Here is a 20545-nt window from a genome sequence, read left to right as displayed (position 1 = left end):
CTTACTTCCGTTTGCCGCCATTTTAGTCACCTGGGGGCGAGCTTGCTCGGAGTTCTTCATAGCGTCTTTAACTTCCAAACTAGCAACATCGTAAGCAGAAACTCTGCTCAGATTTTTACTGAAATAATTTCTCAACGTTCTTATACTAAGTTTAAAATTAAATAAAATTAAAAAGTGCAATGGACCGCGCGTGTGTGACCGCAAACGACATGTACGTGATGGTGGTTGGCGCCAAAGGGGACGAGTGTCTTCCGGACGACGAGCAGGTGGACCCAGAGCGTCGGATACCGGAGAAACTCGGACCCCGGCGAGATTCAAAACGGATAAAACGAGGTACGTGGGATTCTGATAGCTTTAATACTCTTTTCGATCAAATGAGCATTCTCGCGAATCTCTATATTGTATAAATAGATTGAATAACGTACCCACAACCATCTTATACAATTTTAACGGCGGCCCCGTCAGCCCCAATCGCAAACATTACCAATCAAAATACGTTGTTAGCATCACCACAATCGAACGATAACTCTTTCTGGTACGAGTTTCTTAATAAATACCCATTTAAAAAGGCTCATTGTGCTCATAAAATAAAGCACCCACAAATGCTTTACCACATCAACAAAGCACTTTAAACTACAACTATACAGCTTGAATTATTAAATTCTAATGTTTTTTGCAAATCAAGAACCTTAATAAGTATGACAAAATGTGCTAAGTGCATCGAACATGTATACTTCTATTTTGCAACAACATATAAATTGTAATGTGACATGCAATAAACGTATTTGTATTTGAATTTGAACATGTCACGAGCGTATCCTGGCTAAAATTCCTAATAAGCATTGTGCGAGGAGCACCCTCCCAGTGCTGGATTTTTGTTCGGCAAAACCACCCTGTGCTCGTACTGGTGATACCTATCTAAAAAATAATCCGACCTTGGTTCTCTAGCCGGTCACTTCAAGCAAAATCAAAACATAATAATATCTTTATTTGCTTAGACTGATTAAATTAGTTCTTACAAATCGTCAAATACTAATAAAACAAAAAGCCAAGGATTCCAAATCAGTCCCTTCAGGTCCCCTTGACGACCAATAAGTCAAATGACCATCCACTCAGCAAATTCTATGGAAGCTGCCTTTGAGCGTACCTATCTTGGGCATTGGCAGGCGTCATCATTCTGCGGAGGTCAACCCTTTACCTGACAATGGTTCCAGGGATGCGTCTGCCATTCACCTCCAAGCCGGTGCTTGCCCCTGCAACGCCGTGCTTTATTCAGCGTCTTAACACTCTTGACTGTCTAGCGCTGACCAAATAAGAATAGCAAAGTCAAGTGACTTTCCACTCAGCAAATTCTACGGAGGCTGCCTTTGAGCGTATCTTGGGCAGTGGTAGGCGTCATCAGACTGCGGAGGTCAACCTGTTACCTGACAATGGTTCCAGGGATGCGTCTGCCATTCACCTCCAAGCCGGTGCTTGCCCCTGCACCTGCAACGCCATGCTTTATTCAGCGTCTTAACACTCTTGACTGTCTAGCGCTGACCAAATAAGAATAGCAAAGTCAAGTGACTTTCCACTCAGCAAATTCTACGGAGGCTGCCTTTGAGCGTATCTTAGGCAGTGGCAGGCGTCATCAGACTGCGGAGGTCAACCTGTTACCTGACAATGGTTCCAGGGATGCGTCTGCCATTCACCTCCAAGCCGGTGCTTGTCCCTTCAACGCCGTGCTTTATTCAGCGTTCTAACACTCTTGACTGTCTAACGCTGACCAAATAAACCGAAATCCTGTTAAAACAGGTGCTGAAATTACCAGATAAGGCACCGCTCATCATGAGCCTGCTCCTCACAATTTCCCTTCGCAAGAAGGACAGACCAAACAACCTATTCTATTAAACGTCCTAATCAGTATTGATCCGATCTGAAGTAGTTGAATGCTAAATTCTAAATCTGGATGCAGATACCGATCACAGACACACCGCCGGCCTCTCCGCATGTCTTGTCAAGGTACCCTAAAATTATCAATCTCTCGTTCTCTACTGCATACCGAAAAACATTGATACAATCACAAACTACTTACTAAACCTCGTCACCTTTGACAAACCAGACGAGACAGCAACTACTAGAACGGAAGGTTTGTGTGTAACATTTTATCTTCTGGAACACTTTAAACCTTGTCAATTACGTGAACTCAGGTTCAACAAGTCGTCATCTCCAAGGGTTTTGTCGGTAAATACGAAATCTATACGACTCAACAAGTGCCTATAATGGTAAGCTTGTTCTCCAGTGAGGGCTCATCACAACTCGACCCCACACAACCGATCCAATACACAAGACTCCAGCTCAGCATCTCTTAACAACCATCTGGATGTCTACAAAATATCAGAAATCATAACCAGCGATGGGGGATTTCTCATTCTTTCATTCATTTCATGTGCGTTCACTAATTTTGCTATCGGACAATCAAAGCATAGCCTATACTCGAAACTAAGGGAGGAAGGGGCACATTCAGAGCCTCTATTGGAACTGTCTCTCTAACTTTTCAACTTGAAAAACATCACCTCCTTTCGGTTCAGTCGGGTAAAAATAGCTCTGACAGCGCAAAATATTATCTCCCAGGTCGATTCAATCAAATTTATCTGACGATCTAGGTCGATTTACGGGGAAAACAACCTACTTAGTGGCATCTCCTGGGTTCAAATCCAAAGGTATATATTCCAAAAGTTCGGGAAACTGGATATCCAGAGACCTCACAGAGATTCACCAGCAGCCTTTGCAACGACTTCAACCAGGCTGGCTATGGTGGTAAACTAGGCTAAATCTTTGCTGTCCCGTTTCTCACCACAGCAAAAGGTACCTGCTTAGCACCTCGAAGTGACCTTTCTGGCTTTTCTTAGCAGGGCTCGAGGCCGACCCTCAAAATACAGAATCTCCACCATGTTACCACATGGTGACCTCCACGTCAGGATCAGGTAACATGTAATTTTGTAGTATGTTGAGTTGGCTGTAATAAGGTATCGTTCCTAAAACATACCTGGCAAAAATCCACTTTAAAAACTTGTAAAATAACCTGGCCTTGGTGGTTAAACTAATGGCCTAAGGAAAACAGTCGTAGCTATATACTTACCTCTTGAAGCTCGACAGCAAGATTTATTTGCTAGACTAAATCGTTTATCTACTCTTCTACTACCTTTATGCCCTGTGGGTCTAGACAAAATTTACTTTAAAATCGCAAACCAGTCGAAGGATGGTCGATTAGCCTTCTTTTTTTTTTTCTATATGAAGTTATAACGTATCCAATTTTCGATTCGATCAAAAAGTGCTACTTAATTGTCTAGGGGGGCTGGTATTACTAATCTAAAACTAATTAAAGATAACTTTAATTTTCTTACTAAGCATAAAAGCTTAACCAATTTCACTTCCTGATAAAGGCCTTAAACCCAACAGTAGGTATCTAAAATGTGACCTTTACGAGGCTTCTCGTAGACCAGCTTGAGTATATTTTTCTCCTACCATCTACATCAGCTGCTGACATGACAAGACATAGTCTCACCTGAATAATTTCAAGATTAAGTTAATAAACCTTGACCTACGAGTAATTTCGGCACCGTTACGGCATCATACAAACAACTGGGAAAAATGACAGCAAATCCCAAAAAACAACATATGTATGCCCTCGCTACGGTTGCGTAAGTTACTGGAATCAGGCGAGCAGAGGCGAACAGCGGAATATAATAACACATTATTTATTTATTTATTTTTTTTCAACACCAAGTAATACTAGGAATCTACATGGATAAAAACAGTACATAAAGGTTGTTGGATTTAAAACCTCTCCTGGTATTGTTGACTTCGTTGTGACATCTTTAATTTGGGTTGATATTTAGCCATAGATTATTTGACGAGATATTGGCGTAGGCAGAACAATAATAACTTTCAATCAACAGATCTAATGCATGTTGGATACTCTTCAATCACATCGTACGCCTGTATTATAAACTTATGTTGATGACTCACATGAATCTTACTGCCATGCGGGCAAACTATATCAATACACACTCAATCTGCATTTTAATGAGGAAAGAATTTCTGAATTCAGTTTAGTAGCTTCCCAGTTTATTCATTTTAAACATACAAAAGTACAAACCCTCCTACTTTGTGATATTAGTGCTGCTCTCACTGGGCATTTAGAACAAAACATGTTAATACCCTGAAATTAATCATGTTCTAATCTAGTTCTGTTACAGAAACTCGAAAACTTTCATCACATAGCGCCATTGGTAAGTAGTCACCAGGAGCTAATAAACAAGTCTCTCACCAGATGCTGTGCATCGTCACATGCCAAATAATAGTACAAGTTTTACAAAACAATAAAACTTGTATTATTGAGCAGAGACGATGCACAGCATCCCAAGAAGGCCTCCTGGTGAGCTCTCTATGAAGAACTCCGAGCAAGCTCGCCCCCAGGTGACTAAAATGGCGGCAAACGGAAGTAACTCAAATCAATTCCTATTAAATAATTGCGGAAATGACGTCATTTAAGGTATAAAATGGTAGAAAACTACACCGGAAGTAGACGCATCTCTCTCACCAGATGCTGTGCATCGTCTCTGCTCAATAATACAAGTTTTATTGTTTTGTAAAACTTGTACTATTTTGTATGGATAGTTCCAGTGGGTAGACACTTCTCATACAAAAACTAGTCTCTATATGTAGCAATTGATATACAACCTTATCCCTTAAGTAATAAAGTGCATTTTGGATTGATTTCACTATAGCAGGGGAACCCGCGGATCAATACCACCATACTAAAAATAATTGTTAGTGTCCTTATGTTGGTAGTATTGTTAGTTTGACAAATGAAAAAAAATGTCTGTCAATTGAGTTTGAGTTTTAAACCGGCGAATTGATTCGTGTGAAGTTATTTTCTCAGATTTGGTGCAATATTACTGTAAATAAACTTTTCTGTCGTTTACGTTGAGTTGATTAAGTTCCTCCGTATCGGGCGTGATAAAGTTTGCTGTTCAGTGTTATGTTTTTTGTGAGATAGAGACTCTTTTAAATATGCTGTGTTTCAACTTCTACAGAAGTTTAAACTCTTATTTACTTTTCTGTTTAATGGGTATGTTATCTACTTACTTGAAATATTAGATCTATTACAAATCTATTTTTCATTAAAAACAACCCTATGTGATGAAAATGTAAATGTACTTTCAAAACTGGTAAATGCATGAACCAGGGCATTGACACTGGTTGGAGAGAAATTATAGGCTTTGTTTAATTAATACCTATTTCATTTTAGGCTTCTACTGATAATGGAGAGTAGAAACAACAAGAAGTGCGTTATTTGTAATAAGAGGCGAAGTCGTGGTGGATCACCCTTACTTTTGAGTAGGTTTCGTCTGGATTCTGACCGGTAAGTTTCTAATAACACTCATTTATTACAAGATAATTTTACTGATTGTGTAAACTTAAAGGCTGGGATTAATATTTTTAATCATACAGTAAATAACCATAACCAATTTTTAATTTCAGTATTTTGTTTCGTACTCTGTAAATGAATTGCATAACAATACTAAAAGAAATTAGTTGATGAATAAATTTCAGTTTGTTATTCTTTTTCTTTTCTAATAGGTATTTCTTATTTCAGTTGTCGAATGTGGGTTAAAAATGCTGGCATAGAAGACTTAGCATATGTACCTATTGAAAAGTTACACCAACTGAAGTTTGTTTGTGGTGGGCACTTCACTCCTGAATCCTTCAATGCCAAAGGAACTCGGCTGAAGAACTCAGCTATTCCAACACTGGAATTGAGCAATCCCATCTTGCCAGATGAAGTTTTGACAGAGTTTCCTCTTCATGTAAAAGACTCCAATAAAGAAAACCTCAAGACAGGTATGATGATGACTTCAATTATTTTTTTTAAATTTAATTTACTATCTATCAATTTTTCTGAATTATTTAGATGTCTTAATTAATTTTCTTTGGTTTCCAAAACAAACCAACCGATTGCAATTTAACAAGGTTCTTTCTTTGTAACCACAAACATGTGTTGTATGCTTATCAATAAATAATATATAATTTCAATTATTAATTATATCTATACTTTGTTACAGTTCTTTATGATCATTCATATTGCATTCCAAAGAAGTCAAATCCAGTTGAACGAGGTATGTTTATCTAAAATTATACTAATAATATAAAAAGGAAATATTTAATTGTTTGTTTGTATTTGATCGGCTCCGTAACTCGAAGCCAAGATAGCCTAAAGTGCGGGTTAGAACCCCACAGCTTGAATATTGTAGTAAACCCACTCGTAACACAATTTAGCTTAGAATGTGTGTTGAGTTAGAGGGACTTTAGTAATTTGTGTAATACAAATTCTTCAAAAAAAGTACCGGACCAATTTGAAAAATTTTAGGCAATCTACATTAATTAGCCAGGTCAGCTAGTTTAATAATATTTATAAGCTAGTAATTTTTAATGTGAGCAAGACATGTACTAGACTGATTGTACCCTAAAGTTGGGTAAGAAAAGAACATGACATTTTATTACCCAATTCACATTTCATTATCTGCTTTCAGTTCCCCTTACAACTACAACCAAACAACTAAATTCAACATGTTTGGGAGCTGTGGATATACCAGATTCTGGTATTTCTGCGAAAACAACTTTTGAACCTCTTCCTTCTACTTCCAATGCACCAGAACATATGACCTATAAACCCATTACTCATGGTAAGTGTACAAACTAATTATTTACCTTCTAAAATATGCCTTCCCTCAAACTAAAGAATGCCACCCTGGATGCGTTCTGCAGTCTGCAGTCAGGTCAAAATGAACTTATATGTACAACATTCTAGGTTTCTGTACATTTTATATTAATGCGATTTGACCGTGCGGATACGAACAAAGAACGCAAAGCACACGTGACTGATTGCCTTATCACGACCACTTACAGATTGTCTTGACATACCCGCAGACCGCATCCAGAATGCAGAACATTAAAACCTCTAAATGCCTTTAATTTAATATTATGTCATTGTTATTGAAGGTGGGCCCACGCTTCATATTTTATGAGAAGAGCTATCATTATCCTGTCTTTGCATTTTTTTAAAACTTGATAATGATTGATTGATTTGGAAATAATATGTTTCATAAAACAACAAAATAAATTTTAAACTTATTTGCATATTTATAATATTTCAGATGATAAAAACATTTGCCATCAAGATGCACAGGCAGAAATATTAGTCCACAGTTATAAAAGACCTAAGAAAAACATTGAAATGAAAGGTAAGATAAAACATACCTAATTTAAAAAACTAAGTAAAATTGCTGATTAATTAACCAATATTCAATTCAATTTGCTTTAATGTTGTTTTTTTTACTAATGGAAATGTTTTTATTACAGACACTTCATCAACATTTACAATTAAAGAGAAGAGGCTTTGGCGACAGTTACAAAATGCAAAAAAAACAATAAGGAATATAGCGAAGTCAAGAGTGAATTTAGACAAGTTAGATTCGGAAGTGCTGACATCGTTAGTAAAGGATGTAGTGCAGAATAACAAAAAAAAGTCACAAGGAAAAAGGTGGACTTTAGCCAACAAAATATATGCTTTGGCTATATTTAAACGGTCCCCTAAAGCATACCGCTATATGCAAAAGCTGTTTACGCTACCAAGCACTAAAACGCTCCAAAGGATTTTAAAAAATATACCAATGGAGCCTGGTATAAATAAAAATATAATTGATATGTTAGAGGCAAAAGCATCAAGTATGCCAAAGGAAAATAAATATTGCTCGTTAATATTTGACGAGATGGCGTTAAAGAAACGGATAATTTATAACGAAATTGCTGATAAAGTGGATGGCTACGTGGATTATGGAGAGGGCGAGAACATGGGACGAGAAAAGAAAATTGCAGACCATGCGTTAGTGTTTATGATACAGGGTGCTAAACATAAATACAAACAATATATTGCGCACTATTTTGTGGAAGGCACAATATCAACAGCAAAACTGGCAAAAATTATATCGGACATCATCAAAAAATTAAAAGAAATCGGATTTATGGTTCCAACAACAGTTTGTGATCAGGGATCTACAAATATAGGAGCTCTTAACATGTTAAAAAGAAACTGTGGACAAGGCATAGATAGCAACTTTTTCTCTGTAAATAATGACAAAATTTTTATAATCTATGACATCCCTCACTTGTTCAAATCATTACGAAATAATTTCTTTAAAAGTGGAAATATGTCTTTCGATGGAAAAATTGCACAATGGAGGCATTTGGTAGTTGCAGAAGAACACAACAGAAATTTTTTAAATTTTAAAAAACTGAATAGTACCATTGTAAATCCAACATTCAAAACTAAGATGAGGGTGAAGTATGCTGCGCATGCTCTGAGTAATACCGTGGCAGCTATTTTAAAAATGATGGCATGGAAAGAAGTTTCTGATTGCAATGATACAGCATTTGTGATTGAACAGTTAGATAAACTATTTGATTGTACAAATGGTCCATCATCTTTAAATGACGTAAAGAAAGGGATCCGGGAAAATGTTTCCACATCAAGTAATCACATTGAGTCTTGGACCTTTTATACTGATAAGTTAAAAACCATAAAATTTATAACAGCAGAAAACACGATACTAAAAAATGTTAAATGCGTAAAGGGATATCAAATATCTATCAAATCCTTAAACGATATTTGGGAAAAGTTAAAGAATGAAGGGTTTAAATATATGAACCTTAGACAGTTTAACCAAGACTCTCTGGAAAACTTATTTGGAATCATTAGGCAACACAGTGTAACCAATAGAAATCCCACTATCACGCACTTTACTGCAGCGCTTAAAACAAGCATGGTTACTGGGCTGAAAGTGCCTCATAGCAGAAGTGCTAATTGTGAAGCAGACAACAATAAACATATGCTGGAATATAAAGACATTTTAAAAACTAATTTAAAAACAACAGAAATAAAAATTAATGTTCAAGATTCCACAGACACTGAATTTTATCCTGTGTTGTCTATCCCGGACCCTGAAAACTTAGAACAGCCCATTGAAAATTTGTGTAGCCTTGAAAACCAACCAGTAGTATATGTAAGCGGGTATTTAGCTGCCAAACTATTACAGAACAGTTCTTGTTTAATTTGTGAAGAGTGTTTGAGCGTGAAAACTCCTGTTGACAATGATTTGTATGCATATGTCGGCGCCGGACACAGATGCTGCAAATTATTATTGATGATTAATAGTACCAATCTTAATATTATGTTATCTGTATAAATCTGTAGAGCGGAAGGTTTGTGATTCCTAAACGTAACACCCGACTAATGCGCAGAAAAAGAAAACTGTCAATCAGTTGTGTCATGTCAAGTGTGAGCAGGCGGCTGCGAGGTTATCTTTGAGAGCGTGTTGAGTTTGGTGGAACGTTAAATTGTAGGAAAAGTGGTTGTCAACCATCCAAGATATTATCTCCTTGCCCGTTAACCCACGCCAATGGAGATTCCACCCCTAGAGTTCCTTCTGATAGAGACCCAGTGCCTTTATCAGAAGTGGGATTCGAAGGGCACTATTCAAAGGAGATAAATCTTTCAGCATGCACACCTACGCTACGCAACTCATCAAGTTTTACATGGAGGATGCTGGCTCAGACATTGAGAGTTGGTGCAGGTTGACGGAAATTATTGTGATTGACGTAAACTGGAAGGGCCTTTGTGAGTGAGTGAGTTGAGGGGGCCGGGCCAAGGGCGCCCGGGCCACCCTGTTGCCGTGGTTGAAGGGGCTGTTTACGCCCGGGCCACGCTGATGTAATGTTGGTTTCCTGGTCGCATGGCTGCATGCCTGGATCAGCAGTAGTAGTGGTGCGGTTTGAGGTAAATGGTTGAAGGAGCCTTGGCTTATGCCTTGCGCGTCGGGCCATGTTACCTAAACCCTGGTTTCCTGGTCGCATGGCTGCATGCCTGGATCAGCAGTAGTAGTGGTGCGGTTTGAGGTAAATGGTTGAAGGAGCCTTGGCTTAAGCCTTGCGCGTCGGGCCATGTTACCTAAACCCCGGTTTCCTGGTCGAAGGGGCCTCACGCCCGGGCCAGCTGTAATGTTTTGGTTTCCTGGTCGGGCTTCGCGCCCGGGCCAGCTGTAATGGTTTGGTTTCCTGATCGAGGGTCATCACGCCCTGATCAGCTGTATTTATTGTGATTCTACGATATGATATTCGCACGCTCTGTAGTCAGGAATGGACGAGCTGTGATAATAAGAAATTGAATGTTTACAGATGGACAAACCCTGGACTAAGCGCACGAGGCCGTGCGATAGTCAGGCTGGCCGTGTCGGCGCCGGACACAGATGCTGCAAATTATTATTGATGATTAATAGTACCAATCTTAATATTATGTTATCTGTATAAATCTGTAGAGCGGAAGGTTTGTGATTCCTAAACGTAACACCCGACTAATGCGCAGAAAAAGAAAACTGTCAATCAGTTGTGTCATGTCAAGTGTGAGCAGGCGGCTGCGAGGTTATCTTTGAGAGCGTGTTGAGTTTGGTGGAACGTTAAATTGTAGGAAAAGTGGTTGTCAACCATCCAAGATATTATCTCCTTGCCCGTTAACCCACGCCAATGGAGATTCCACCCCTAGAGTTCCTTCTGATAGAGACCCAGTGCCTTTACATATATATCTCTTCGCGAATGGTGGCATGATAAAAAAAGTCTCGTTTATCCAACAATTCAATTATGTACCACCGTAAATGAAGCTAAACAATTTTATCATGACCATATTGCCGACCAGATATATATGGAAAATGTTGGAAAATTCATTTTCTTAATGTTGAGTACAAATTGTAATTTTAGTTGGTTTAAATGTCAACAACATAATAAAGACATTTATGATAAGATGTTTAAAATATTAAGTTACCTTTTTCTAAGAAAAAGTTGTAAAATCATTAATGACAGCTTCATAAAAAGTGAAAACAATTTTGCTGACAAAAGTAAAAAAGCACAGCAACAAAGCATTGAAAAGTAATCTTGAGGCTGAGGTTCGATCAGCTGATAAGAAAATTAAAGATGTTTATAAATAAAAATCCTATTTTTTCTTAGAAAAAGTTGTGAAAATAAAAGTTTACAAAATTATCATTTCTGTACTTTGTTATAATTTTCAATAATTCCTCATGCCTACAACTGCTATGTCATGTTCAATACTTATTGTAATATACCTATTTTATTTCGAAATAAATAATTTACGTTACAAAACTTCGTTTTACTTACACATAGTATAAAATAAAAATAGTAATCATTAAAATATTGAAGGTTCCTATACTAGATATCGATATGCAATTACAACCCTAGCAAAGTATCGATAATCGATAAGTTATTACGAACGTCACTAATACTGTCAGAAAATAAGGCATTATGTTGGTAGCTCCGCCCGTAGTTTGTGCGGTTGGTAAAGATTTGCGGGTCGTTCTCTAAAATGCATATGTGTGCGTGAGCTCAAAAAATATCTATGGAGTGCCGTCTCTTACTCTTTTATGCTCTTTGGATAGTTCATTAGCTCTAACTCAAATTCTTGTTTTTCACCCTAACCCATTACTGCTATTGTTGCGCGTAAGAGTTGATGTTTGGACTGTTTTGAACTGGCTGAACTTCAAAAATTAACAGGAACTCAGGTTGTAATAAAAAAATTAATGAATTAGGTCCAATGTTAAGAAAAAAAAATGGATTTAATAAAACATCATCTTTTTTTAATACATTTTAATGAACAAAATTAAACTTTGTATACACATTTCAGTTTAATGTAGTTTATTACATATACAATTCAAAATCAATTCTGTTGGAACTATAAAACTGGCTATCTTCGCCATGTTTTCTTACCCAAACACCTGATTCGAAATGGCCCTCTGTGGCCCATTTGTGCATCTGTTCTGTTGAATGCGGTCCTGATATTTCAGCATTATCATCTTGACTGCGTTTGAACTCCCATTTTACCTCAACTGGCTCATTGTCTTCTTCTACATCCTTTGAAGTTTCAGTTTTATCTTGACCAAGAGTTTGTTTTTCTTTTTGATCAAAATCATCTGCATACATATCTAAATCTGCATCATCATTTTTACGTTTATCCTTAGCAATAATTGAACTTATTTTTTCATAAGTTTCTTGGTATACATCCATGTTGCCAAGTTTGGTTAAAATCTGATTTGCGAGCTCAGTTACTCTTGTGACATGTTTACTGTCTTCATCGACTATGCCTGCTTTTTTTCGTTTCCACCGCTCTGCACTTGAGATTTTAGATCCAGCACCTTGAAAAATTAAAAAAAACTTATTACTCAGTAATATTCAAAATATTTTATGGAAATAATTGAAAACAAATAAGATCCACAAATATTATGTGGCTCAATCAATTTATCAAAATTTTCGACAGAATTTAATTAGAAATAGGTACACAATTAGATTACCAAGACGCTGTAAAGTTTTTGCAATAGTTTCTTTTGGTTTCATATGTTGCAAAATCTCTGTATAGTTGTCTATCAGATTGAATTTCTCCTCTGGTTCTTCTTCATCACTGCTCGATTCATCACCCAGCCCCTTGTTGTCATCATCTTTGTGAACTTTGTATTTATCTTCTGGTCTGCCTTTGATTTTGACCCAGTCTATGTTGTCTAGCCAGCCATCTCTTACTTCCTTTTCTTTCTTCCAATGATAATGTCCTTGGGTATCAAAATGACCTTCTTCAAGTTCTTCCTTCATATTGAATGGCGTTATAGCTATCTGAAAACACACACACTATTATTAACATTTGTTTTACCATATCACTTACAAATAAAGAAGACTAAAGCTGAATTTGTTATGGTTAATACAACTTCAATGAATACAACAAGTCGATGAGATCAAAATAGCACTATGGCCTAATCAGAGCTGATTGATCATTTTGAGTCATATGATTTTTTTTGCCAGAATAAATAAAAAAAATATGTGAAAAAGAAACATTACTCACTTCACCTTCCATCCCTCCAACACCGTCTTCTTCACCTTCGATGTCATCAGCATTGAGAACATTGTTTTTTTCTTCTTCAGCGCCGCTATCTTCTTCATCCGAATCCAAAGAATGCTTTTTTCCTTCTTTCTTGTGGACCACTTGCTCTGCTGTATCGAACGCTTCGGATGCAGATCTTTTAGCCATTTTATTCGGTCGGTACACAGCTTTTACGCGATCTTATTGTAGTTTAGAAATGATTAACAAATTTCATTTATCGAATAGAATTATTGTGAAATAAAACAACACAATTTCAATGTTTGATGATGATCTCGTTAACTGATTTTGACGTTTCATATTTTAACGATTGACTGTCTTCAAGTGTGAAGAAAGTTGTCGGTATGTCGGCGTAGACAGAGAAAATTTTTTCATTGTCTACGGTTGTCGGTGTATATTTTATCGGTAGTTAGCAATAAAAACTTTTTGATTAAAAAAAGCAAAAGTCACAACTAACGTCTGTCATTGTCAAACAAATACGTCAAATTGTCAAATTGTAGAAGAAACACAGAGAAGAAAGTTGTTTTGGTGATTTTTTCTATTGTATTTTTTAACTTTCTGTGAAATTAAAATAAATAATTTGATATTGAATTCCATTATTACTTTGATTTTTCAGATATAAAATTAATGGTATATTTGTAAACGTACAATAAAGCTGCTATATTTATTAAAATTCAAGTGGAAAACCAAGAAACGACGATATGGAACTTTCTAACAATGATCCTAATAAAAAATACCTAAAAAATGACCATATCTTAACGGTCCTCTTATGTGCCATTTCAATTCCACTGTCCATGTCCATGTGGATCATGAATTTAGTTTATTCAAAACTTGTAAGAGACAGTGAAGGACTTGACGGTAAATATAATTTAGCTTTTAACTAATTACATGTCTCATAATCTGTTTACTTTAACATAATATTCCTCTTTTGTTTTTTAGAACCAGTAGTAATATCACCTGCCAGGTGGATGGCTTCATGTTTTATACCCCTTGCAATGGCAGTTTATGGATATAAAAAGAAGAGTGTCAATGTGAGTGGAGCTGTGTTCGGGTTTCTCGTGGGTCTTGTGCTGACTCTGAGTAACTTTTGTTTTCTGGCAGCTCTGTTTACATTCTTTATGACATCATCAAAAGCTACCAAACTTGGGTCACACATTAAAAAGAAAATTGAAGAAGAATTCAAAGAGGGTAAACAAATCTATTTGTTTTCATAGGAATAGCTCACAACACATTAATCTTAATAATATTTTTTGTTTTCTAGGTGGACAAAGGAATTGGATACAAGTACTTTGCAATGGTGGCATGGCAACCCAGCTAGGATTATTGTACTTATTAGATGTTGGTGCATCTGAGAGACCTATAGACTTTGTCAAGGACTACAGAGCCTCCTGGCTTAGTATGGGTGTCCTAGGTAATTCACATATTTTACTAAAATTTAAATTGCATAATTTTGAACTGATTTACTAAAGAAAATATAAATGTTTTACAGGTGTATTTGCATGCTGCAATGGTGATACATGGGCATCTGAATTAGGGACAGTCTTGGCAAAGACTGATCCAATTTTAATAACAACTTTTAAAAAAGTGCCAAAAGGAACAAATGGAGGAGTAACACCAATAGGAATTTTCTTCAGTATTGTTGGAGGATTCATTATTGGAATCTCATACTACTTAGCAATTTTATATTTCTCAGAAAAGGCTACATGGGCAAATTCTCCCCCACAGTGGCCAGTTATTTTGTATGGTGCCCTTGCTGGGTTTGTAGGTAGTGTTATAGATTCAATCATGGGAGCTACAGTGCAATATTCTGGTTGGTATTGTTTATGTAATGTTATTAATAAATTATTAGATTAACAGTATAATATGACACGATGCTTCTTATCTTTTTCAGGATTGGATAAAAATGGCAAGATTGTCTCACATTCCAGCTTAACAACTAAACACATAAGTGGCAGAAATATTTTAGATAACCATAGTGTAAATCTTATTTCCACTGTGGTCATGGGCTTACTTCTACCTACCATGAGTAAATGCTTCTGGCCCATATTTTAAGAAAACAGAAAGGTTGTTTTAAAACTATGCACCACTAACTTGAATTAACCTACAGATAAATCTAAACATTGTAAAGAATAATATCATAGACAACAAATAAATGTGATATTACTATGTTTTTAATTAGTCCTACAAAATATGGTGCTTAGTTCTCATTTTGATGCATTTGTTGAAGAGATTAATAGAACTGTTTGGGTAAAAGAAGATTAAAGTCAAATTACCTGTTTTCTTTATACTGTTGTTTTGTTTTTTTTTGTCTTAATCATAGTCATTGTTAATTTATTTTAGAGTTTTAATGCATTATATAATATATCTAATGCTTTCTATGTACTGACTTAATATTAATGTTGTTTAGGGTGATGGGTGAACTTTGAACGCGTTGACAGTGCAATGTACCATTGTATTAAATGTTGTTTTGCTATTGTGTCTCGTTTTTGCACAGTAAAAGCGTTGGTAAATGTTAAAGAAATATTTTTAAAATTAAATTCTTGTATGGCAGATATTTTTTGTACTTAGTTTTGTTACTTAAATTTTGTAGTATAATAAATGGGAAATATTTTATGTTCTGTTTTTTATTGACTGGCTTAAAAACAGTGTATGGCACAGAATAATATCTAACTATCCTATTCGATAGGGAAAATGAAGTGATCCTGTTTGCGCCGCGCTAGGCTAAATAAAATCACTAACTTTTTAGAACAAATCGTAGGTATAAATCATAAATGTACTCTGTGAATTTAACATTGAAAATTCAGCGGAGATGTGAAATCAACGTAAAAAATGGTATGGTCAATTTATTGGCTCAATAAATATTTAGGTTTAACTTTTGAATCTAAAGAAAAAAAATAGGCTGAATAGTAACTTATTTCTTTGCTGCAAGGCGGGTTTGACATTTATGCCATTTTGACAGAATTTTTGACGTAGCTGTGTTCCTATTTAAAAAATATGTCTTGTTTTTGTCTCGGCTACTATTCGACGATATTTTATTTGTAACAACAAAGGTGTCCTAAATCGTAAGAAATATTTAAGAGAATCTGCAAACCATTTGCCTCAATGGAACATAGCTAGATGGAGAAGGACGGAGTTCTTTGTTTACTGTAAATTTATTTAACAATTTCAAAAAGAGCTTGTGTGCATGACTCACTCAATTGATCGAAGAGATCATTAATCAATTTAGTGCTACTATCGCAATAATCTTAATTTTCAGATATTCCTGAAGTACTTCTTACCTTTGACTTGGTAATTGTATTTCGAGTTGTAAGTGGAACAAGGAAGGAATGTTTTTTGTGTTTTAAACCATGTCGTCGCCTGCGGAAGAAAGTCCTATTATTAATTCCGATATTGAGAATGATGTGACCAGCAGTCACCGAAATCTCATAGATAATGGACCAGGTTGGTTTGGTTATGTCTTGACAAATATATTACAAAGAATAAGTATTTTCAAGGATGAAACTATGAAAGCGTACTTTTCTTTATATAATAAAAGAATTCGATAACTATGTATTACACACAAACATTATTTAGTTAGATAATTCAAACTACAATGAGTATGCTCTTATTTTTTTATTTTTGATTACAAAATTCAGTGTTGTTTCAGTTGAGGAAACCACAGGATGGATCAAAAGTCGAACTGTGCTGGGTATTATGGGCTTCCTTGGTTTCGCCAATGTGTATGCAATGCGGGTGAACCTATCTGTCGCCATAGTTGCCATGATCAATCAATATTTGAACTTATTTTTTCATAAGTTTCTTGGTATACATCCATGTTGCCAAGTTTGGTTAAAATCTGATTTGCGAGCTCAGTTACTCTTGTGACATGTTTACTGTCTTCATCGACTATGCCTGCTTTTTTTCGTTTCCACCGCTCTGCACTTGAGATTTTAGATCCAGCACCTTGAAAAATTAAAAAAAACTTATTACTCAGTAATATTCAAAATATTTTATGGAAATAATTGAAAACAAATAAGATCCACAAATATTATGTGGCTCAATCAATTTATCAAAATTTTCGACAGAATTTAATTAGAAATAGGTACACAATTAGATTACCAAGACGCTGTAAAGTTTTTGCAATAGTTTCTTTTGGTTTCATATGTTGCAAAATCTCTGTATAGTTGTCTATCAGATTGAATTTCTCCTCTGGTTCTTCTTCATCACTGCTCGATTCATCACCCAGCCCCTTGTTGTCATCATCTTTGTGAACTTTGTATTTATCTTCTGGTCTGCCTTTGATTTTGACCCAGTCTATGTTGTCTAGCCAGCCATCTCTTACTTCCTTTTCTTTCTTCCAATGATAATGTCCTTGGGTATCAAAATGACCTTCTTCAAGTTCTTCCTTCATATTGAATGGCGTTATAGCTATCTGAAAACACACACACTATTATTAACATTTGTTTTACCATATCACTTACAAATAAAGAAGACTAAAGCTGAATTTGTTATGGTTAATACAACTTCAATGAATACAACAAGTCGATGAGATCAAAATAGCACTATGGCCTAATCAGAGCTGATTGATCATTTTGAGTCATATGATTTTTTTTGCCAGAATAAATAAAAAAAATATGTGAAAAAGAAACATTACTCACTTCACCTTCCATCCCTCCAACACCGTCTTCTTCACCTTCGATGTCATCAGCATTGAGAACATTGTTTTTTTCTTCTTCAGCGCCGCTATCTTCTTCATCCGAATCCAAAGAATGCTTTTTTCCTTCTTTCTTGTGGACCACTTGCTCTGCTGTATCGAACGCTTCGGATGCAGATCTTTTAGCCATTTTATTCGGTCGGTACACAGCTTTTACGCGATCTTATTGTAGTTTAGAAATGATTAACAAATTTCATTTATCGAATAGAATTATTGTGAAATAAAACAACACAATTTCAATGTTTGATGATGATCTCGTTAACTGATTTTGACGTTTCATATTTTAACGATTGACTGTCTTCAAGTGTGAAGAAAGTTGTCGGTATGTCGGCGTAGACAGAGAAAATTTTTTCATTGTCTACGGTTGTCGGTGTATATTTTATCGGTAGTTAGCAATAAAAACTTTTTGATTAAAAAAAGCAAAAGTCACAACTAACGTCTGTCATTGTCAAACAAATACGTCAAATTGTCAAATTGTAGAAGAAACACAGAGAAGAAAGTTGTTTTGGTGATTTTTTCTATTGTATTTTTTAACTTTCTGTGAAATTAAAATAAATAATTTGATATTGAATTCCATTATTACTTTGATTTTTCAGATATAAAATTAATGGTATATTTGTAAACGTACAATAAAGCTGCTATATTTATTAAAATTCAAGTGGAAAACCAAGAAACGACGATATGGAACTTTCTAACAATGATCCTAATAAAAAATACCTAAAAAATGACCATATCTTAACGGTCCTCTTATGTGCCATTTCAATTCCACTGTCCATGTCCATGTGGATCATGAATTTAGTTTATTCAAAACTTGTAAGAGACAGTGAAGGACTTGACGGTAAATATAATTTAGCTTTTAACTAATTACATGTCTCATAATCTGTTTACTTTAACATAATATTCCTCTTTTGTTTTTTAGAACCAGTAGTAATATCACCTGCCAGGTGGATGGCTTCATGTTTTATACCCCTTGCAATGGCAGTTTATGGATATAAAAAGAAGAGTGTCAATGTGAGTGGAGCTGTGTTCGGGTTTCTCGTGGGTCTTGTGCTGACTCTGAGTAACTTTTGTTTTCTGGCAGCTCTGTTTACATTCTTTATGACATCATCAAAAGCTACCAAACTTGGGTCACACATTAAAAAGAAAATTGAAGAAGAATTCAAAGAGGGTAAACAAATCTATTTGTTTTCATAGGAATAGCTCACAACACATTAATCTTAATAATATTTTTTGTTTTCTAGGTGGACAAAGGAATTGGATACAAGTACTTTGCAATGGTGGCATGGCAACCCAGCTAGGATTATTGTACTTATTAGATGTTGGTGCATCTGAGAGACCTATAGACTTTGTCAAGGACTACAGAGCCTCCTGGCTTAGTATGGGTGTCCTAGGTAATTCACATATTTTACTAAAATTTAAATTGCATAATTTTGAACTGATTTACTAAAGAAAATATAAATGTTTTACAGGTGTATTTGCATGCTGCAATGGTGATACATGGGCATCTGAATTAGGGACAGTCTTGGCAAAGACTGATCCAATTTTAATAACAACTTTTAAAAAAGTGCCAAAAGGAACAAATGGAGGAGTAACACCAATAGGAATTTTCTTCAGTATTGTTGGAGGATTCATTATTGGAATCTCATACTACTTAGCAATTTTATATTTCTCAGAAAAGGCTACATGGGCAAATTCTCCCCCACAGTGGCCAGTTATTTTGTATGGTGCCCTTGCTGGGTTTGTAGGTAGTGTTATAGATTCAATCATGGGAGCTACAGTGCAATATTCTGGTTGGTATTGTTTATGTAATGTTATTAATAAATTATTAGATTAACAGTATAATATGACACGATGCTTCTTATCTTTTTCAGGATTGGATAAAAATGGCAAGATTGTCTCACATTCCAGCTTAACAACTAAACACATAAGTGGCAGAAATATTTTAGATAACCATAGTGTAAATCTTATTTCCACTGTGGTCATGGGCTTACTTCTACCTACCATGAGTAAATGCTTCTGGCCCATATTTTAAGAAAACAGAAAGGTTGTTTTAAAACTATGCACCACTAACTTGAATTAACCTACAGATAAATCTAAACATTGTAAAGAATAATATCATAGACAACAAATAAATGTGATATTACTATGTTTTTAATTAGTCCTACAAAATATGGTGCTTAGTTCTCATTTTGATGCATTTGTTGAAGAGATTAATAGAACTGTTTGGGTAAAAGAAGATTAAAGTCAAATTACCTGTTTTCTTTATACTGTTGTTTTGTTTTTTTTTGTCTTAATCATAGTCATTGTTAATTTATTTTAGAGTTTTAATGCATTATATAATATATCTAATGCTTTCTATGTACTGACTTAATATTAATGTTGTTTAGGGTGATGGGTGAACTTTGAACGCGTTGACAGTGCAATGTACCATTGTATTAAATGTTGTTTTGCTATTGTGTCTCGTTTTTGCACAGTAAAAGCGTTGGTAAATGTTAAAGAAATATTTTTAAAATTAAATTCTTGTATGGCAGATATTTTTTGTACTTAGTTTTGTTACTTAAATTTTGTAGTATAATAAATGGGAAATATTTTATGTTCTGTTTTTTATTGACTGGCTTAAAAACAGTGTATGGCACAGAATAATATCTAACTATCCTATTCGATAGGGAAAATGAAGTGATCCTGTTTGCGCCGCGCTAGGCTAAATAAAATCACTAACTTTTTAGAACAAATCGTAGGTATAAATCATAAATGTACTCTGTGAATTTAACATTGAAAATTCAGCGGAGATGTGAAATCAACGTAAAAAATGGTATGGTCAA

General features: G+C 35.4%; 4 protein-coding genes across 6 annotated transcripts; 2 read left to right on the top strand and 2 right to left on the bottom strand.

The window, feature by feature from the left end:
• Positions 1–11755: 11755 nt before the first annotated feature.
• Positions 11756–13319, bottom strand: LOC135075760 (CD2 antigen cytoplasmic tail-binding protein 2 homolog). Its single transcript, XM_063970241.1, has 3 exons — positions 12995–13319; positions 12456–12768; positions 11756–12299 (listed from the first exon to the last, which is right to left on the bottom strand). Exons 1-3 carry the CDS (start codon positions 13178–13180, stop codon positions 11806–11808), a joined length of 993 nt encoding a protein of 330 aa, XP_063826311.1. The 5' UTR covers positions 13181–13319; the 3' UTR covers positions 11756–11805.
• A 155-nt stretch (positions 13320–13474) lies between these two features.
• LOC135075759 (transmembrane protein 19-like) lies at positions 13475–15643 on the top strand. Of its 2 annotated transcripts, XM_063970239.1 has the most exons (6): positions 13475–13558; positions 13647–13888; positions 13970–14218; positions 14292–14441; positions 14520–14840; positions 14922–15643. In XM_063970239.1, exons 2-6 carry the CDS (start codon positions 13732–13734, stop codon positions 15080–15082), a joined length of 1038 nt encoding a protein of 345 aa, XP_063826309.1. In that variant the 5' UTR covers positions 13475–13558; positions 13647–13731; the 3' UTR covers positions 15083–15643. The 2 variants fall into 2 exon arrangements, with proteins under 2 accessions (XP_063826309.1, XP_063826310.1); XM_063970240.1 differs by lacking the exon at positions 13475–13558 and having other exon boundaries at positions 13565–13888.
• A 442-nt stretch (positions 15644–16085) lies between these two features.
• On the top strand, positions 16086–20316 carry LOC135075757 (transmembrane protein 19-like). Of its 2 annotated transcripts, XM_063970236.1 has the most exons (7): positions 16086–16176; positions 16287–16471; positions 18320–18561; positions 18643–18891; positions 18965–19114; positions 19193–19513; positions 19595–20316. In XM_063970236.1, exons 3-7 carry the CDS (start codon positions 18405–18407, stop codon positions 19753–19755), a joined length of 1038 nt encoding a protein of 345 aa, XP_063826306.1. In that variant the 5' UTR covers positions 16086–16176; positions 16287–16471; positions 18320–18404; the 3' UTR covers positions 19756–20316. The 2 variants fall into 2 exon arrangements, with proteins under 2 accessions (XP_063826306.1, XP_063826307.1); XM_063970237.1 differs by lacking the exons at positions 16086–16176; positions 16287–16471 and adding an exon at positions 18148–18231.
• LOC135075758 (CD2 antigen cytoplasmic tail-binding protein 2 homolog) lies at positions 16628–17990 on the bottom strand. The gene is made up of 3 exons (XM_063970238.1): positions 17668–17990; positions 17129–17441; positions 16628–16972 (listed from the first exon to the last, which is right to left on the bottom strand). Exons 1-3 carry the CDS (start codon positions 17851–17853, stop codon positions 16794–16796), a joined length of 678 nt encoding a protein of 225 aa, XP_063826308.1. The 5' UTR covers positions 17854–17990; the 3' UTR covers positions 16628–16793.
• Positions 20317–20545: the final 229 nt, after the last annotated feature.

Source organism: Ostrinia nubilalis, chromosome 10 (genome assembly GCF_963855985.1).
Source record: "Ostrinia nubilalis chromosome 10, ilOstNubi1.1, whole genome shotgun sequence".
Lineage (NCBI taxonomy): Eukaryota > Metazoa > Arthropoda > Insecta > Lepidoptera > Crambidae > Ostrinia > Ostrinia nubilalis.
This window is presented reverse-complemented; position numbering and strand designations above follow the sequence as displayed.

Coding starts and splice junctions, on each gene's coding strand:
- LOC135075758 (XM_063970238.1), bottom strand. CDS start 17,853: ATGGCTAAAAGATCTGCATCCGAAGCGTTCGATACAGCAGAGCAAGTG. Junction 17,442..17,667: donor TTGGAGGGATGGAAGGTGAA/GTGAGTAATGTT, acceptor GTGTGTTTTCAG/ATAGCTATAACGCCATTCAA. Junction 16,973..17,128: donor AAAAACTTTACAGCGTCTTG/GTAATCTAATTG, acceptor TAATTTTTCAAG/GTGCTGGATCTAAAATCTCA.
- LOC135075759 (XM_063970239.1), top strand. CDS start 13,732: ATGGAACTTTCTAACAATGATCCTAATAAAAAATACCTAAAAAATGAC. Junction 13,889..13,969: donor AGACAGTGAAGGACTTGACG/GTAAATATAATT, acceptor TTTGTTTTTTAG/AACCAGTAGTAATATCACCT. Junction 14,442..14,519: donor GCTTAGTATGGGTGTCCTAG/GTAATTCACATA, acceptor AATGTTTTACAG/GTGTATTTGCATGCTGCAAT.
- LOC135075757 (XM_063970236.1), top strand. CDS start 18,405: ATGGAACTTTCTAACAATGATCCTAATAAAAAATACCTAAAAAATGAC. Junction 18,892..18,964: donor TGAAGAAGAATTCAAAGAGG/GTAAACAAATCT, acceptor TTTGTTTTCTAG/GTGGACAAAGGAATTGGATA. Junction 19,115..19,192: donor GCTTAGTATGGGTGTCCTAG/GTAATTCACATA, acceptor AATGTTTTACAG/GTGTATTTGCATGCTGCAAT.
- LOC135075760 (XM_063970241.1), bottom strand. CDS start 13,180: ATGGCTAAAAGATCTGCATCCGAAGCGTTCGATACAGCAGAGCAAGTG. Junction 12,769..12,994: donor TTGGAGGGATGGAAGGTGAA/GTGAGTAATGTT, acceptor GTGTGTTTTCAG/ATAGCTATAACGCCATTCAA. Junction 12,300..12,455: donor AAAAACTTTACAGCGTCTTG/GTAATCTAATTG, acceptor TAATTTTTCAAG/GTGCTGGATCTAAAATCTCA.